General features: G+C 45.6%; 1 protein-coding gene across 5 annotated transcripts in view; it reads left to right on the top strand.

Annotated features, from left to right (window-relative positions):
• Positions 1-16,502, top strand: part of LOC310689271 (uncharacterized protein) — an 84,087-nt gene that overhangs the window by 31,615 nt on the left and 35,970 nt on the right. For 2 of the 5 annotated variants that reach the window (XM_083466744.1, XM_083466742.1), the window contains exon 1: positions 6,403-6,477. The exons of the other annotated variants lie outside the window; for them this stretch is intronic. In XM_083466744.1, coding sequence (XP_083322870.1) covers positions 6,407-6,477 — 71 coding nt within the window. In that variant the 5' untranslated portion in view covers positions 6,403-6,406. Of the gene's footprint in view, positions 1-6,402; positions 6,478-16,502 lie in introns of those variants that run through there. 5 annotated transcript variants of the gene reach the window in all.

Raw genomic sequence — 16,502 nt, 5'->3', positions numbered from 1 at the left:
TCCTTAAGAATGTCAGTTAATACCAACCAAGGCAGTGAAAACTATAGTAAGGCCTCATATCTAACTTTCTTCAGTTCTTCCTCTCTCACAAGCATTTATTAACATTGCTCAATAATCTGGAGCACCATTTCTTCCTGAGGGTCTAATTAGCTTCTCTCTTCATTGCAGATGGTGATGAATTAGAAGGAAAGAACAAGGGGGACCAGAACAGAATCCACATAGTGGAGAAGTCATATAAATATTCAGAGTGTGGAGAGAACATCCATCAGAGCTCCCAGACCACCTCCCATCAAAGAAAATGCTTTGTACAGAGGGATAGCCTCAATTCACACAAAAGAACAAAGAGTAGGGAGAAATTGTATCAGTGCTTGGAATGTGGAAAGAGCTTCAGTCACAGTCATCTCACTTCCCATCAACAAATTCATATAAAGGAGAAACCTTATCAGTGCTTAGAGTGCGGAAAGAGCTTCAATCAGAAGGGTAGTCTCATTTCCCATCAAAGAATTCATACAGGAGAGAAACCCTATCAGTGCTTGGAGTGTGGGAAGAGCTTCAGTAGGCAAAATCATCTCACTTCCCATCAAACAATTCATACAAACGAGAAACTCCATAAGTGCTTGGAGTGTGGAAAGAGCTTCAGTCAGAGGGTGAATCTCGTTTCCCATCACAAAATTCATACAGGGGAGAAACCATATCAGTGCTTGGAATGTGGGAAGAGCTTCAGTAAAAGGGCACATCTCACTTCCCATCAAAGAATTCATACAGGGGAAAAACCCTATCAGTGCTTGGAATGTGGAAAGAGCTTCAGTTACAGCCACCATCTGACTTCCCATCAAAAAATTCATACAGGGGAGAAACCCTATCAGTGCTTGGAATGTGGAAAGAGCTTCAGCCGGAAGGATCATCTCATTTCCCATCAAAGAATTCATACAAAGGAGAAACCATATCAATGCCTGGAATGTGGAAAGAGCTTCAGTCTCAGGCACAGTCTCACTTCCCATCAAAGAGTTCATACAGGGGAGAAACCCTATCAATGCTTGGAATGTGGAAAGAGCTTCAGTCAGAGCTCCAATCTCTCTTCGCATCAAAAAATTCATACAAAGGAGAAACCATATCAATGCCTGGAATGTGGAAAGAGCTTCAGTCACAGGCACAGTCTCAATTTGCATCAAAAATTTCATACAGGGGAGAAACCATATCAGTGCTTTGAATGTGGAAAGAGCTTCAGGAAGGGGTCTCAGCTCTCTTCCCATCACACAATTCATACAGGGGAGAAAGCTTTTCAATGTCAGGAATGTGGAAAGAGGTTCAGTCGAAGCGACAATCTCACAAACCATCAAAGAATTCATACAGAGGGAAAACCAAAAAGGAAAAAAAATTAAAACCTTACAAAACACAAGTGTATAAAAAAAGAGAAGGGGGCAGAATAACTAAAAATACCCTTTATCACATTTGTATCATCTATATCATATAATTTATCAACCCATAGAAAGGCAGGCTCCCCCAGCTCTCCCCTGGGTGCCCCCCTCTTTTCCATATCTCCCACCCTGAGATCCTTCCTTCCCTGCGTTCCTTGCAAGTCCCTCCCCCCCTCCAACTGTCCTCTTCCTGTTTTATATAATTGTAAAACCTTTATTATACCGAAATCTTAAATATACATACAATATAAAACATATTCAAACATTACAGATTATGAATATGCAAAAAGTATAAATGAGAGGGAAACAAGAAAAGAGAAAAAAGAAGTAGAAAAAGAATAGAAATGATGTTATTCACGATAAAGAAAAGCCTTCCAACTATACCCATTGTACTATTTTGAACTAATTTTTTTTACAGTTTCCTAAATTTCTCCCCCCCCCCCATCTCACATTCTCCTTTTTGGTTCTAGTTTTCTCCAATATTTCCGTATATTACAAGACTCATTCGATATCTGCCATAAAGTTTTAGTTATCACAGTAAACTTTAAGGTATTCTTTAATTATTATCCATTCTTTATTAACATCTTGTATCGTATTTCCTCTTACTGCTCCGGTTATCCTTGCTAACTGTATGTATTCTAGCAATTTGGTTTGCCATTTGAGTTTTGAGGGGATGGTTTCTCTTTTCTGATTTTTTGCAGTTAGAATCCTGGCAGCAGTTGTGACTTACATAAATAAATGGTCTGTTTGTCTTCTTGATTTCCATTGTTATGATTCCTGACAAAAAAGCCACCGGTCTCTGCAGGACAGGCGGCCACCCAACTTCCACATCAAAGTCTCCAGCAAAGGAGAGTCAGGAATCGCACCCACAGCTGGTCTTCTGGGCCCTGCTGCCCAGCCTCCAGGGGACCCCCAAATAGACCCACAAGCACAGACATGCACACCAATGCCCCCCCCACCTGCCACATGAAGCACAACCGCCTTCTTGACGCCTCACCCACCCCGGGGTGGCCCATGTGGCAGACATAAGAGACCCCGTGGTCCTCGGTCAGGATGGGCAACAGGCAGGCGAAGATGGTGAAGTTGAAGGTGCCGTTGGGGGCCTGGCGGTGCCCCGAGTCCCAATGTCCAGGAAGGCATGCTGGGGGGCGCTGGACCTCCTCCGCTTCCAGCTAACCAAGGCACCCAGAGGGTAGAAGCTGGAGACCTCGCAGGCCGGCTGGGGACAGGCACCGGTGGGCCCTGAGAACGTCATAGGCGCAGCTTCACTGGGGGGGGGGGGCTCTGCATGTATAGAGGGGGGAGAGGGAGTGAGCGCAGCGCCAGCCGCTGACAACCAGGAGAGCTGCAGGCAGCCAAGGCTTCAGACTCCCACCTGCTGGGAGGGGAGAGGGGGGCTCTTGGGTTCAAATCCTGGCTGGGGGAAGGACATCGGGTCAGCTGCTGCAGGGACAGGACAGGGCTTGATCCAGCAGCCGGCTCTTCTTATGGAGCCTCCCAGTCCAGGGGCAGTCTCCCTGGATTGCTTGAATGGCAGAGGTGGAAGGGACCCCCAAGGGTCATCAAACCAACCCCTGCAAGGCAGGAAGCGCTACCTATGGGCATTTGGCCACTGCAAGGACAAGAGGCCGGACTGAATGCCTCAGGCTCTTTGTCTGTTCCCATGGAGCTTCCAGGAACAGAGGTAGTCTATCATAGGTTCTTATAGTCATAGAACTATAGAATAGAAGGGCACCTAAGGGTCATCTGCAAGGCAGGTATCTCAGGGCTATTTGGCCACTGCGAGGCTTAAGCACTCTCCCTGTGTTCTTTTGGAGCCTCCAGGCGCAGGAGCAGTCTATCTGGATCCTTAGGTCCTTGACGGCATTTGGACCCTGCGAGAATAAAGGAAGCTGGCTCAATGGGGGCAGCTGATACCCCTTTTTCCCCTTTCCTCTGCCCTCCCTGCGAGGGAGACCCCCGGTCACTCAGTCACCCACCACCTTGAACTCGAGCACCTGCTGGGCATGCAGGTGGGGCAGGTAGAAGTTGAAGATGTAGGTGCCCTCGTGGCAAATGGCCACGCTCCGCAGGCACAGGGAGGCGCTGCTGCCCTCGGCGTCCAGCAGCAGCTCGGCCATGGAGACCCCCGCGAGGCTCCATCGTAGGCCAGCACCACCTTCCCGGCCCCCTGGAACTGATGGCACCATTCCACCGAGAAGGCAGAGGCTGGCGCTGAGAAGCCACAATGCAGGACCGCCGGGCGCCCGAGGCAGGACTCCAGGCACAGCGTACGCGTGAAGACCGACAGCACCGCTGCACAAGGAGGGTGAGGTGAGCGGGAGAGATCCCCAGCGATCGGGGTATAAATAAAAAATTATTATTATTATTATTATTATTATTATTATTATTATTATTATTATTATTATTATTTTATTATTTATTACTGAGAGGCTCTGGCACCCTGCACAGTCATTTTAAATTATCCATTGATGGCACCACTCCACCGAGTCAAAATGAGTGTACCATTAAGATTTTGTGTGTGTGGTTGGCCCTCGTAATAACTTTGCTTTATTCATATCCGTGGGCCTCTCCTTCGAGTAAAAGTCCGCTGGGGGCTCCCTCAGTGTGAGAAGCCAAGTTACAGGGAACCAGGCAGAGGGCAGTGGCTAGGAAACAACTACCAGACTTTTAGAAGACATCTGAAGGCAGCCCTGTTTAGGGAAGCTTTTAATGTTTGACAGATTACTGTATTTTAATATTTTGTTGGAAGCCGCCCAGAGCGGCTGGGAAGCCCAGCCAGATGGGCGGGGTATAAATAATAAATTATTATTATTATTATTATTATTATTATTATTATTAGACTCTGGCACCCTGCACAGTCATTTTAAGTTATCCTAAACCCTAAGAGTTTAAAACAGATAGGTAATTGACAGACGTAGGTGATATATAGATATCAGTATCGGGAAGCTGCCAGATGCCCCCCTTGTTTGGGCCTGTGATGGACAGCGGAGCCAGGCCAGTCAGTGGATTCAGTCCCTCAGAAATCCCACCAGGAGGCTGCTGGAGCCTCACTCTGATTGGCTCCCAAGTCATCGGGGGCGGAGCCAGCACTTTTGGCGGGAAAATGAAAGGCGCCTTTTCTGAGGGAGGGAGAAAGGGGGAGAGGGATGGTCTGAGGGAGGACCTTGGAGGGGAAGGTGGGGAGGAGAATCTCTCTGGAGGGTCTGGGGAGAGGAGTCAGGCGGGAGTTCAAGGGGAGAAGCTATGGGGAGGCAGGCGGAAGCGGGGGTCTCCTTCCATTCTGGGGGGGGGGGGAGATATTTGAGGAGGAGAAGACCCCCCCAAGCCCAGAACAAGGGGACCCCCTGGGCCTGTGACTGGGAATCCCTCTGGAGGGGCTGAGAGAGGGGGGAGCGGAGGGAAAGGGCCCCTCGCTCAGGAGCCCCCCAAGTGGGAATCCGCCAGGGAAGGGGGGCTGCGTCCAGAGCCTTGAATGGTGAGTGACACCTGTCACACCTCAGTCAAGGAACCAGAGGGAAGAAGGGGCAGAAATGGAGTTCAACATTGGACCGCCATGTCTGGAAAGCGGAACATCTGCCTGAAGTGGAGCAACGGCTTTTTGGCGAATGGAGCTGGAGAATAATAATATTAATAATAATAAATTTTTATTTATACCCCGCCCTCCCCAGCCAGGGTGGCTAACAACCAATAATAAAAACAAGTTGATAAAAATAAAATTTAAAAGATTAAGATTTTCACAGGAGGAGAAAGGGAAAAGAAAGAAATCAGATCCCGCAGGGCCCGGGTCTCCTGAGAAAAGCTGCGCATGGACTTCTGCGTTTAATTCCGTGACTTCCTCAAAGTTGAAGCAATAAGTTGACTTCTGCCTGAAAGAACCCGTCTCCTGACACCAGCTTTTTCTTGGTAAATAAAACTTTTCTTCTTTGTTCAGCTTCGGCTCTAAATCACCAAGTTTTCCCTCACATAAGAGAGGCTGTGGTCAATGGCAGAAATTCATTTAATGGGCAAACCATGAGGTGGATCCACTCTATTTAATTGGGGGCCGTTAGCAGGGACATAATGCAACTTTATTAGTTGGAGGCTTGCGGTGGGATCTGCTAGAGGGCCATTATAAAATGATCAGAAAGAGTTGTAGGGTTGGAATGCATTCATACCAAATACAGTAGGTTAAGAATCAACATTTGTGTTTTGGGATAATAATATCACCTAGACATTAGATAAGTATATATGGAATTGGAATTGTTAACTCTTATAATGATATAGTTGTTGTTGTTGTTGTTGTTATTATTATTATTATTAATGTTGTTAAATTACACTGATCTTTTAAAAAGGACATCTAGTCCCACCCCCTGCAATGCTACCCAGCAACTCTCCCCCCCCCCCAGAAGTTTCCCCCGCCAGCCCCTTCCCCTCCCTGCAAGGAAAGAAGCTGCACCTGCTGAGTTTCTGCCTTCCCCCCAGTGTTGCAAGGGGAGTAAATACGACAAAGGGGACGATCTCCCCGCCTCCTCCTCGCATTGTCGAGTGGGAAGGGACCCCAAGGGTCATCCAGTCCAACCCCCTGCAAGGCAGGAATCTTTTGCCTCACGCGGGGCTCGAACCCACGACCCTGGGATCCAGAGTCTCCTGCTTTACCAACGGAGCCATTTGCTCCAAAGGGACAGGTGTCGCTCTCAAGTACCCTCCTAATATTGCAACAGACTTTCAGTCTGCTAGCTAGTGAGCAGGTGAAGAAGACGGAGAATTTTAGTTTATTATTTATACCCCACCCATCTGGGGCCGGGGTACGAGGCTGCTGCCTCGATGGCCTCTGAGCCGAGAATCACAGAGAACTCTGCACATGCCCCGGACCATCCAATTCGGGGAGGGAGGGAGAGCAGAGAGCTGGCTGTGCTCAGCTTGCGAAGGGTTCTACAGAGCTGGGGTCCTAGAGAGGACAGGAAGTAGAGACAGCAGGTCCTCCAAGCAGATCCCCCCCCCCCGCCATGCGTAGTCCCTTCCGGCATCTTTGGTTTCCTCCACGGGCTGCCTCGGTTTCCCTTCTGGGAATAATCCGGTGAGCCTCCTCTCTCTTCCCCCTTGGGGTGCCTGGGGGAGGAGGGGGTCCCAGAGCTGCAGGGGTGGGTGGTCTGCTTCTGAATTGCAGGGGGAGACCCCCCCAAGTCTGGGAGAAGAGGGTCCTGCTCCCAGGGAGGGGGTGAGGTCTGCAGCTCTGCTCCTCCTTTGCATCCAGGCGCTGCTTCCTCTTTGGGAGGGAGGGAGGGGTCGGGGGGGTGTAAGGGCATGCCCAGAATCCCCCTTGCAATGGGGAAGCCCCAGCCAGACCCTACTTTGCTCCTGGCAGAGCCTTCCCCCCCCTGCCAGATCCTCCTCCAGATCAGCTCAGGTCGCTCTGGGAGGGGTCTGGGGGGGAAGGCATGCCCAGAATCCCCCTTGCAATGGGGGAGCCCCTGCCAGGCCCTCCTTTGCTCCTGGCAGAGCCTTTCCCCCTGCCAGATCCTCCTCCAGATCAGCTCAGGTCGCTCTGGGCAGGTGCTTCTCCTGGGGCTCCTTCTGGGCCGCTGCTCTCCGTGGAGAAGAGGAGAGGATGCAAAGCCGCTTTAAGGACTCCAAGGTCTTGTCCTGAAGGGGATGAGGCAATGCAAGGGGGAGAGGGAGAGGGCTCTGGGTGGCAGGTGGTGACATATATGAGAGAGTCCTGGAGGGGAAATAGTTAAATAAGTTGCACAGACAGGACCCAGGGGGGTGGAGTCAGTGGGTTTATAAAACCAGTTCTGGGAGGAGTTGGTTGGGAGTTGTTGGTGGGTTTTCGTGATAGAGAGACAGTTAGGGCAGTGGGATCTTGAGTGAGGGGAGGTAGAAGAGATAGAGAGGGGAAAATAAGACTAAGAAAGTAAAGAGCAACAACGTTTGGAATGCTGTAAAAGTTTTGTTTGTGTCTGAAATAAAATACACTCTTCTTTATGAATTGAAAAGCTGACTGAGACTGAAGTGATTTTACCAGAGAGGACCTGGTTGGTGGCAGCGGATTAGTGGTGTACGGGTCAATAGTCCGTGAGACGACCGGGGGCTCCGTACGAACGCCACACAGGTCTGCAAACTTTTCCCTCTTGGATCCCAGAGCGAGCTTTCAAGGATGTTCAGGATGGGGAATCCGAGAGGGAAAAGTTTGCAGACCTGCCACCCAGAGCCCTCTCCCTCTGCTGCTGCTACTAGAAAACAAGCCCATAGCCTTGGGAGTCACCAGCCTGCCCATCCCTTCCCGAAGGAGAAACGCCAGTCTGGTCTTCCATCTTTGTAGCAGCATCTGTATTGTTAAAGATGACACAGTGTTTGATAGTTCTTCTAAAGTTTGGTTTTGGGAATCTGTTATAGCCCACAATGTTTTATTCAAATGTTCAGAGACTTGTTCTGCCAAAGTTGCTGACAACATATGCAACCGATAGCAAGAATCAAAATCATTCCCCATCATCTTTTACACTTTCCATTGTAATCCTCGTAATGTGGGCAGTTTGTTGGCATTCTTCTCTATGTCCCAAGAGTTTGCTGCACCCACCCCAGTTCTAGTCCCCCCCCCCTCAATATTGTATCCATTGGATCTCTCTTACTTCTTTTGCAAATTTCACTTTTTCCTTTAATAAGTTTTAACAAGGGGTTGGTATATTTTACACAATTTGGTTTATATTTGGACACATTGAAAAATGTTAAATTTAATTTAATGTTCCACTTGTGCAGTTTTGGGTTAACTATGGCTTCCTCTGGTTTATGCCATAGTTTCATAATTGATGGGGGGTTTCCCCGAATCCCCTTGGTTACATTGGCTATCTGAAACATTGCATACCCTAATTTTTGTGCTTTGTTAGTATTGGGATCTTTACATTTTCCTTCCGTGTTATTTTTCAACATTCCTTGCATCAGGATCATTTGTATATGTATGCTACAATTAAATTTAACAATGCATTTACCAGTACAATTAATTATATTTTCGTTGAGCCAAACTTCCCACAATTCAGGTCTAGCTTCTCCAAAATTGCTTATACAGCCCATGCTACCCATATTTCTCCTTTCCAAATAGGGATAGGATGATTCCGCAGGGTTGCCAATCGAAATGAGCTGACTCCTACCCCGCCAGAATTCCATGAAACCATTTGCATTGCAATTAAACTGTAGTTGGTACAATTAGATCTAGAATGTATAAATGCGCGTTTATATTGTGGTCTTTCCCATCCTGGTAGGCTATGATTTCACTGTTTAGAAACCAGAACCTTCACAACTGGTTCTTTATCTGTTTTATTTCCCAACTCTATCTTTCTTAAAGTTGCTACTTCTACAGTGGTACCTCGGGTTACATATGTTTCAGGTTACAGACTCCGCTAACCCAGAAATAATACCTCAGGTTAAGAACTTCGCTTCAGGATGAGAACAGAAATCGTGCGGTGGCAGCGCGGCAGCAGCGGGAGGCCCCATTAGCTAAAGTGGTGCTTTTTTTAAAAAAATATATTTATTGGCATTTTCACAATTTTGTAAAACATAACAATCACAAAAAACAAAAAATACAAAAATACATACAAAAAACAAAAAACCACATGTATAACTTCATTCCCTTATATTCATAAAACTTACTTTCCCGACCTCCTCATACCTCCCCTTACTGCATTCCAATCTCTAGTTAATTCTCTTCAACAAATCCTTCCCCTAATTTCTGTTAAAATTTTGACCTTTCTTTTCATATATACATAATGGTTACAAGCAAACAACCACTTAATTTCAGAATCAACATCGTCTTAACATTCAGCAATTTTGCAATATTTCTTAAGGTAGTCTTTAAATTTCCTCCAATCTTCTTCCGCCGTCTCTTTTCCCTGGTCTCGGATTCTGCCGGTCATTTCTGCCAGTCCCATATAGTCTATCACCTTCATCTGCCATTCTTCCACGGTGGGTAATTCTTCTGTCTTCCAATACTTTGCGATAAGTATTCTTGCTGCTGTTGTAGCATACATAAAAAATGTTCTATCCTTCTTTGACACCAATTGGCCGACCATACCCAGGAGAAAGGCCTCTGGTTTCTTCAGTAAGGTATATTTAAATACCTTTTTCATTTCATTATAAATTCATTATAAATCATTTCATTATAAATCATCAAATTTGCAGATGACACCAAACTGGGAGGGGTGGCTAACACCCCAGAGGACAGGATCACACTTCAAAACGACCTTGACAGATTAGAGAACTGGGCCAAAACAAACAAGATGAATTTTAACAGGGAGAAATGTAAAGTATTGCACTTGGGCAAAAAAAATGAGAGGCACAAATACAAGATGGGCGACACCTGGCTTGAGAGCAGTACATGTGAAAAGGATCTAGGAGTCTTGGTTGACCACAAACTTGACATGAGCCAACAGTGTGACGCGGCAGCTAAAAAAGCCAATGCAATTCTGGGCTGCATCAATAGGAGTATAGCATCTAGATCAAGGGAAGTAATAGTGCCACTGTATTCTGCTCTGGTCAGACCTCACCTGGAGTACTGTGTCCAGTTCTGGGCACCACAGTTCAAGAAGGACACTGACAAACTGGAACGTGTCCAGAGGAGGGCAACCAAAATGGTCCAAGGCCTGGAAACGATGCCCTATGAGGAACGGCTAAGGGAGCTGGGCATGTTCAGCCTGGAGAAGAGGAGGTTAAGGGGTGATATGATAGCCATGTTCAAATATATAAAAGGATGTCACATAGAGGAGGGAGAAAGGTTGTTTTCTGCTGCTCCAGAGAAGCGGACACGGAGCAGTGGATCCAAACTACAAGAAAGAAGATTCCACCTAAACATTAGGAAGAACTTCCTGACAGTAAGAGCTGTTTGACAGTGGAATTTGCTGCCCAGGAGTGTGGTGGAGTCTCCTCCTTTGGAGGTCTTTAAGCAGAGGCTTGACAGCCATATGTCAGGAGTGCTCTGATGGTGTTTCCTGCTTGGCAGGGGGTTGGACTCGATGGCCCTTGTGGTCTCTTCCAACTCTATGATTCTATGATTCTATCTCCCAGAAAGCCTTAATCCTTGGGCACGTCCACCAAAGGTGAAAGAATGTACCTTCAGTCTCTTTACATTTCCAACACTTATTATCAGGCAAGTGGTAAATTTTTGCAAGCTTGACTGGGGTCATGTACCACCTATAAATCATTTTCATAATATTTTCTTTTAAGGCATTACATGCCGTAAATTTTATACCGGTGGTCCACAACCACTCCGAGTCTTCAAACATGATGTTGTAACCAATATCTTGAGCCCACTTGATCATAGCTGATTTAACTATTTCATCCTGTGTATTCCATCCCAACAGCAAGTTATACATTTTTGACAAGTTCTTAGTTTTGGACTCTAACAGTTCTGTCTCCAATTTCGATTTTTCCACCTGGAAACCATTTTTCCTATCTGACTTAAAAACCTCCATTATTTGATGATAGTGAAGCCAGTCTCGCACTTTATCTTTCAATTTCTCATAACTCTGCAATTTCAATTTATCCCCCTCTAGTTCCACAATTTCCCAATATTTCGGCCATTTAGACTCCATATTAAGTTTTTTCACGGCCTTCGCCTCCATTGAAGATAACCACCTGGGAGTTTTGTTTTCCAGCAAATCTTTATACTTAATCCAGACATTGTACAATGCTTTCCTGACAATATGATTTTTAAAAGCTTTAGAACTTTAACCTTGTCGTACCACAAATATGCATGCCACCCAAAGGTATTGTTGAACCCTTCTAAATCCAAAATATCTGTATTCTCAAGAAGTAGCCAATCTTTCAACCAACAGAAAGCTGCTGATTCATAGTAAAGTTTGAAGTCTGGCAGGGCAAATCCCCCCCTTTCTTTTGCGTCAGTTAATATCTTAAATTTTATTCTGGGCTTTTTGCCCTGCCAGACAAATTTAGATATGTCTTTTTGCCACTTCTTGAAACAGTCCATCTTGTCCACAATTTGCAATGTTTGAAATAAAAATAACATTCTAGGCAATACATTCATCTTTATAGCTGCAATTCGACCCAACAAGGAAAGCTTCAACTTCGACCAAATTTCTAAGTCTTTTTTCACTTCTATCCAGCATTTTTCATAATTGTCTTTAAACAAGTTCACATTTTTGGCTGTCATGTTAATCCCCAAGTATTTCACTTTCTTAACCACAGTTAAACCTGTCACATTCTGAAACCTCTCCCTTTCAATAGGTGTTAAATTTTTCTCCAAAACCTTAGTTTTAGTTTTGTTCAATTTAAATCCTGCTACTTGACCAAACTCTTCAATTAATTCTAAAACCCTTTTTGTACTAGATTCTGGCTCTTGTACAGTAAGTACCAGATCATCTGCAAATGCTCTCAATTTGTATTGTTTAGCTCCGACCTGGACCCCTTTGACCAACTGGTCCCTTCTAATCATATTTAGCAAAACCTCCAGGACTGATATAAAAAGTAATGGTGAGATTGGGCACCCCTGACATGTTCCTTTTTCTATCTTGAACTCTTCTGTAACCACATTATTCACAATTAATTTTGCTTTCTGTTCTGAATATATATAGTGGTGCTTCAAGTTAAGAACAGTTTCAGGTTAAGTACGGACCTCCGGAACGAATTAAGTACTTAACCTGAGGTACCGCTGTACTGTGGGGGGGTCACCATTATGAGGTTTCCATCCAGTAACCGGGTTTCTATAGTCTCTGGGTTCTCATATTTTTCATACCTTTTTATTAAATTACTAAAACTTTTTATCCAGTTGGCATCCAAATTATACTAAAACTTTTTATCCAGTTAAACCACAAAGCTGGTCTTCAGACAATGTCAATTCGCTTATGTATTGTGAACATGGCTGTATTGTTAGACCTACACCCTGCTCCAAAAGCTTTTGTGTTTTATTGTACCAAAAAGTTACATTGTCCTGTTGGTCATCTTCTAGAACTATAATGCATTCGCATTTCTTATTCACATAAGTTTCGTTTTCTTCCACAAATGGACACAGCCTACCATGCTTATTAATAGGAATAGTCCTATTATCCTTCCGCTGCAGTGTGAATTTGAAGTCATTTTGGCTTCCTTTAAGGTTCCAATCACTTTTAAAGGTTCCACGCGTGTGGGCCCACCCATAACATTTTCTTGTTCAAAATTTGTTTTAACTCAATTTCTTCCGTTGTTGTCCAGCGTAAAGGTAAAGGGACCCCTGACCATTAGGTCCAGTCGTGGCCGACTCTGGGGTTGCGGCTCCAGCAGAGGGTATAAGTATTCCACACTTGTCTCCTTCACACTGATATAGTAGTCCAAGGATCAATAAAAATAACAGAATTCCAAATGCATATACAGTGGTGCCTCACAAGACGAAATTAATTCGTTCCGCAAGTTTTTTCTTCTTGCGAGTTTTTCGTCTTGCGAAGCATGGTTTCCCATAGGAATGCATTGAAAATCAATCAATGCGTTCCTATGGAAACCGCCTTCAGACCAGGTCCGGGGACAGTCTGTCCCCTGACCTCTTCTGAAGGCTGGGGGGGGGGCAAGGGCTTTTCTTCCCACCGCCACCCTTCAGAAGGCTGTTCTGAAGGCTGGCAGGGGGAAGAAAAGCCCTTCTCCCCACCTCCCGCCCCGCAAGCTCCGGGGACAGGAGGGCTTTGCTGCCGACCGCCAGCATTTTAAAAGCCCCCGCTGTCCCGGGGCGATTTTAAAATGCTGGCGGGCAGCAGCAAAGTCTCCGCTGTCCCGGGGGCTTTTAAAATGCTGGGGGTCGGCAGGGAAGGGTTCGCTGCCGCCCGCCAGCATTTTAAGATCGCCTGGGACAGCGGAGAAGTCTCCACTGTCCCGGGAAGGCAGGCGGGGGGGAGCAAAGACTTTTGCCCCCCGCCGGCCTTCAGAAGAGGTCCAGGACCTCTTCTGAAGGCCAGCGGGGGGCAAAAGTCTTTGCTCCCCCCCACCTGCCTTCAAAAGCCGTCGGGTTAGCGGAGAAACACGCTGCGCTTCTCTGCTATCCCGGGAAGGCAGGCGGGAGCAAAGACTTTTGCCCCCCGCCAGCCTTCAGAAGACATCCAGGACCTCTTCTGAAGGCCGGCGGCGGGCGAAAGTCTTTGCTCCCGACCGCCAGCATTTTAAAAGAGGTCCCCAGAGATTTCCCTATGGGCTTTCTTCTTGCGAAGCAAGCCCATAGGGAAATTCGTCTTGCGGAACGACTCAAAAACGGAAAACTCTTTCGTCTTGCGAGTTTTTCGTTTTGCGAGGCGTTCGTCTTGCGGGGCACCACTGTATCAGCTACTCCATTCCTGTAAAGATAAAGCACAGTTAAGCTTGTGCGGCTTTCCACAATTTTATCTGATTCTCGTGTACCCATTTCTGTTTTTCTCCCATGTTAATCAAATAACTTGCAGGGTAAATAGAATCCATGACCAAAAATGGACCTTTCCACTTTGGTCTCAAGTCATGCTCTTTTGGTCCCAAATGTAAATACTTCACTTCCAATGGGTATCATTTTATTACTGAGTTGTGGTTTAATCTGTTCCTCCACCTGTAACATTTCTTTTATGTTCTCTATACATTTCCCTTTGTTTCAGGATTTCCATCCACTGTTCCTCCCTACTTTCTTCAAATTCATGAGGAAATCCTAAATTCATTCTGTTTCCATGCAGAATATCATATGGACTTGTAATGGCTATGAGTTACTCGTGCGTAAACTGGTGCCTCTCTAGGCTAATTTGCCTTGTTAAACCTTTCTGACTGCACAGCCCTTGCTCATTGCGGCTGCCTCAATTGCTGGCAGAATCCGTCAGTGGGCGTTTCTTGAACCTCTTCCAACATAAAAGTTGTTTGACACCCAGTCTCCTCCTCCTCTCACTGCGTGGGAGTCTTCTGCGCAGGGAGGGCGTGGGCAGCGGAGGACCTGGGCTCTCCTCACTGATGTCCAGTGAAGAGTCCTGGAGCCCTCTCTCCGATTCCCCCATCTGCCCCCCTTTCTCCCTGGTGTTGCGCTGATTTGCTTCCCCCTCTACTGAGCTGTTTCTCCCCCTGCTGCTGGGTCTTTCGCCAGCATCATCTGTGAGCCTCCCCTTCGCCTCTCGCTCTGATGTCAGTTCCCTGACAGGACTGTACCCATATTTTCCCACTGGACTGCTTCTTATAGCCATTAACACCAGAGGCAGTTTTTTTGCCCAATCTTTGCCTGTTGCTTTAACCATTTTTCTTAGCATGTTTTTAATCGTTCATTTAACCCTTTCAATTTTTCCTGAACTCTGTGGCCTGTAAGAAATACTTACGGTAATTTCCTTTTTATTCCTAAGGCCTTCGCCATCTCTTCCATCTCTTTACTAATGAAAGCTGAACCTCGGTCTGAACTGATCACACTAGGTACTCCTACCCTTGCAAACATTTCAGAAAACAATTTTCTTACTGTTACCTTAGCTCCGTTATTTTTCGTAGGAAATGCCTCTGCCCACCCACTGTAATGATCAGTTGCAGTTAATAAATACTGATATCCTTCCTTTGTTTTTGGCAACTTATCAATATAATCCATATATATTCTTCCCCAAGGCCTTTCTTCCTTCACTGGTAATAATATTTCTTCCTGTTTTTCATACTCCCTTTTCACTAAATTGCATGGTATACAGGAATCCACTATGTCCCTTATTCCTGCCAACCTAGCAGTTCGAAAGCACATCAAAGGTGCAAGTAGATCAATAGGTACCACTCCGGCGGGAAGGTAAACGGCATTTCCGTGCGCTGCTCTGGTTGGCCAGAAGCGGCTTAGTCATGCTGGCCACATAACCCAGAAGCTGTACGCCAGCTCCCTCGGCCAGCAAAGCGAGATGAGCGCCGCAACCCCAGAGTCGGCCACGACTGGACCTAATGGTCAGGGGTCCCTATGTCACTTATCCTTGTCCTTTTTCCTTTCCATTCTACAAATTCGTGGGACCGTTGGAACACCTTTTCCATTCCTTCATGTCCTACCTCATGTATATCTTTTAAAAGCTGGTACTGATCAGTATGATCTTGCCTTTCTTTTAGTGTTTTTACTTCTTGTTTTGCTTTCTTCACTAGCTGATCTGCATATTGGTTCCCTTCCTGTAACCAGTTTGTTACTTCTTTGGGGTATGCTTTTATCCAAGCAATTTTTTCTTCTTCTCATTTTCTTTTAACAATTCCCATGTCTGTTTCCACTGCACTTTGTGTTTTCAATTCATTTCTATCAGTGTTTTTAAATTCACCTTTTGCCCCCAAATTCAAATATTCTGTTACTCCTCAATGTACATATTCACTGCCCATTACTATATATGTCTCACCCTTACCTTCCTGATGTTTTTTTAGGAAAATCAAAACTTCTAAGATAGCCTGAACCTCAGCCTCTTGTGCTCCAAACAAATTTTCCACTAATCCCATTTTCTCTTTGTGCCGTATGGGATTAAACCATGCCAAGCTGTTTGTCTCATTCCTGCTTCATACCATGAGCCTCCAAAGGCTGCCAAAGTTTTATGCTTCTTTTTACCCACAATTTTAATTCTTCCAAAAAAAAATTGACATTGCCCGTCCCGTTTCCATTCCACTCACTTTTTCAGCACCCGGTACATCGGTTTAGTTAACTCTGCATAAGATGGAACATGGGATCACACAAATCCAAAAGCTCCAAGCAACATCCTTAATTCCTTTAGATTTTTGGGATCACCTATATTACATAAGCTTTTTATTGTATTTTCCTCAGTTACTCTGCCTCCACTTTCTAGCCAAATTCCCAAATATTTTACCTGTTGTTTTGCAATCTGAGCCTTTTCCAGGTTTACTTTAAACCCAGTGTCTCTTATTAATTCCAGCACTCTCCTGGTTCTTTCTTCTATCTCTTCCATTGTTTTAGCCACCACCAGAATGTCATCTACATAAGAAGTCTCATGGGGTCTATCTTCAGGCCCCAGATCATCTAACATCTTTGTTACACAAGAATGTGCTATTGCTGGGGCACTGTGAAATCCCTGGGGCAATCGGGTGAACGTGTATTGTTTCCCTCCCAAAGTAAAAGCAAATCTAGCTCTACTGTCTTTGGTCAAAGGTATTGCAAAAAAACAGTTCACCAAATCCAAGACT

This window comes from Podarcis liolepis, assembly GCF_965112155.1.
Source record: "Podarcis liolepis genome assembly, chromosome: 12".
In the NCBI taxonomy this organism is placed as follows: domain Eukaryota; kingdom Metazoa; phylum Chordata; class Lepidosauria; order Squamata; family Lacertidae; genus Podarcis; species Podarcis liolepis.
Note: the sequence above shows the minus strand (reverse complement) of the source record. Positions and strands in the feature narration are given on the sequence as shown.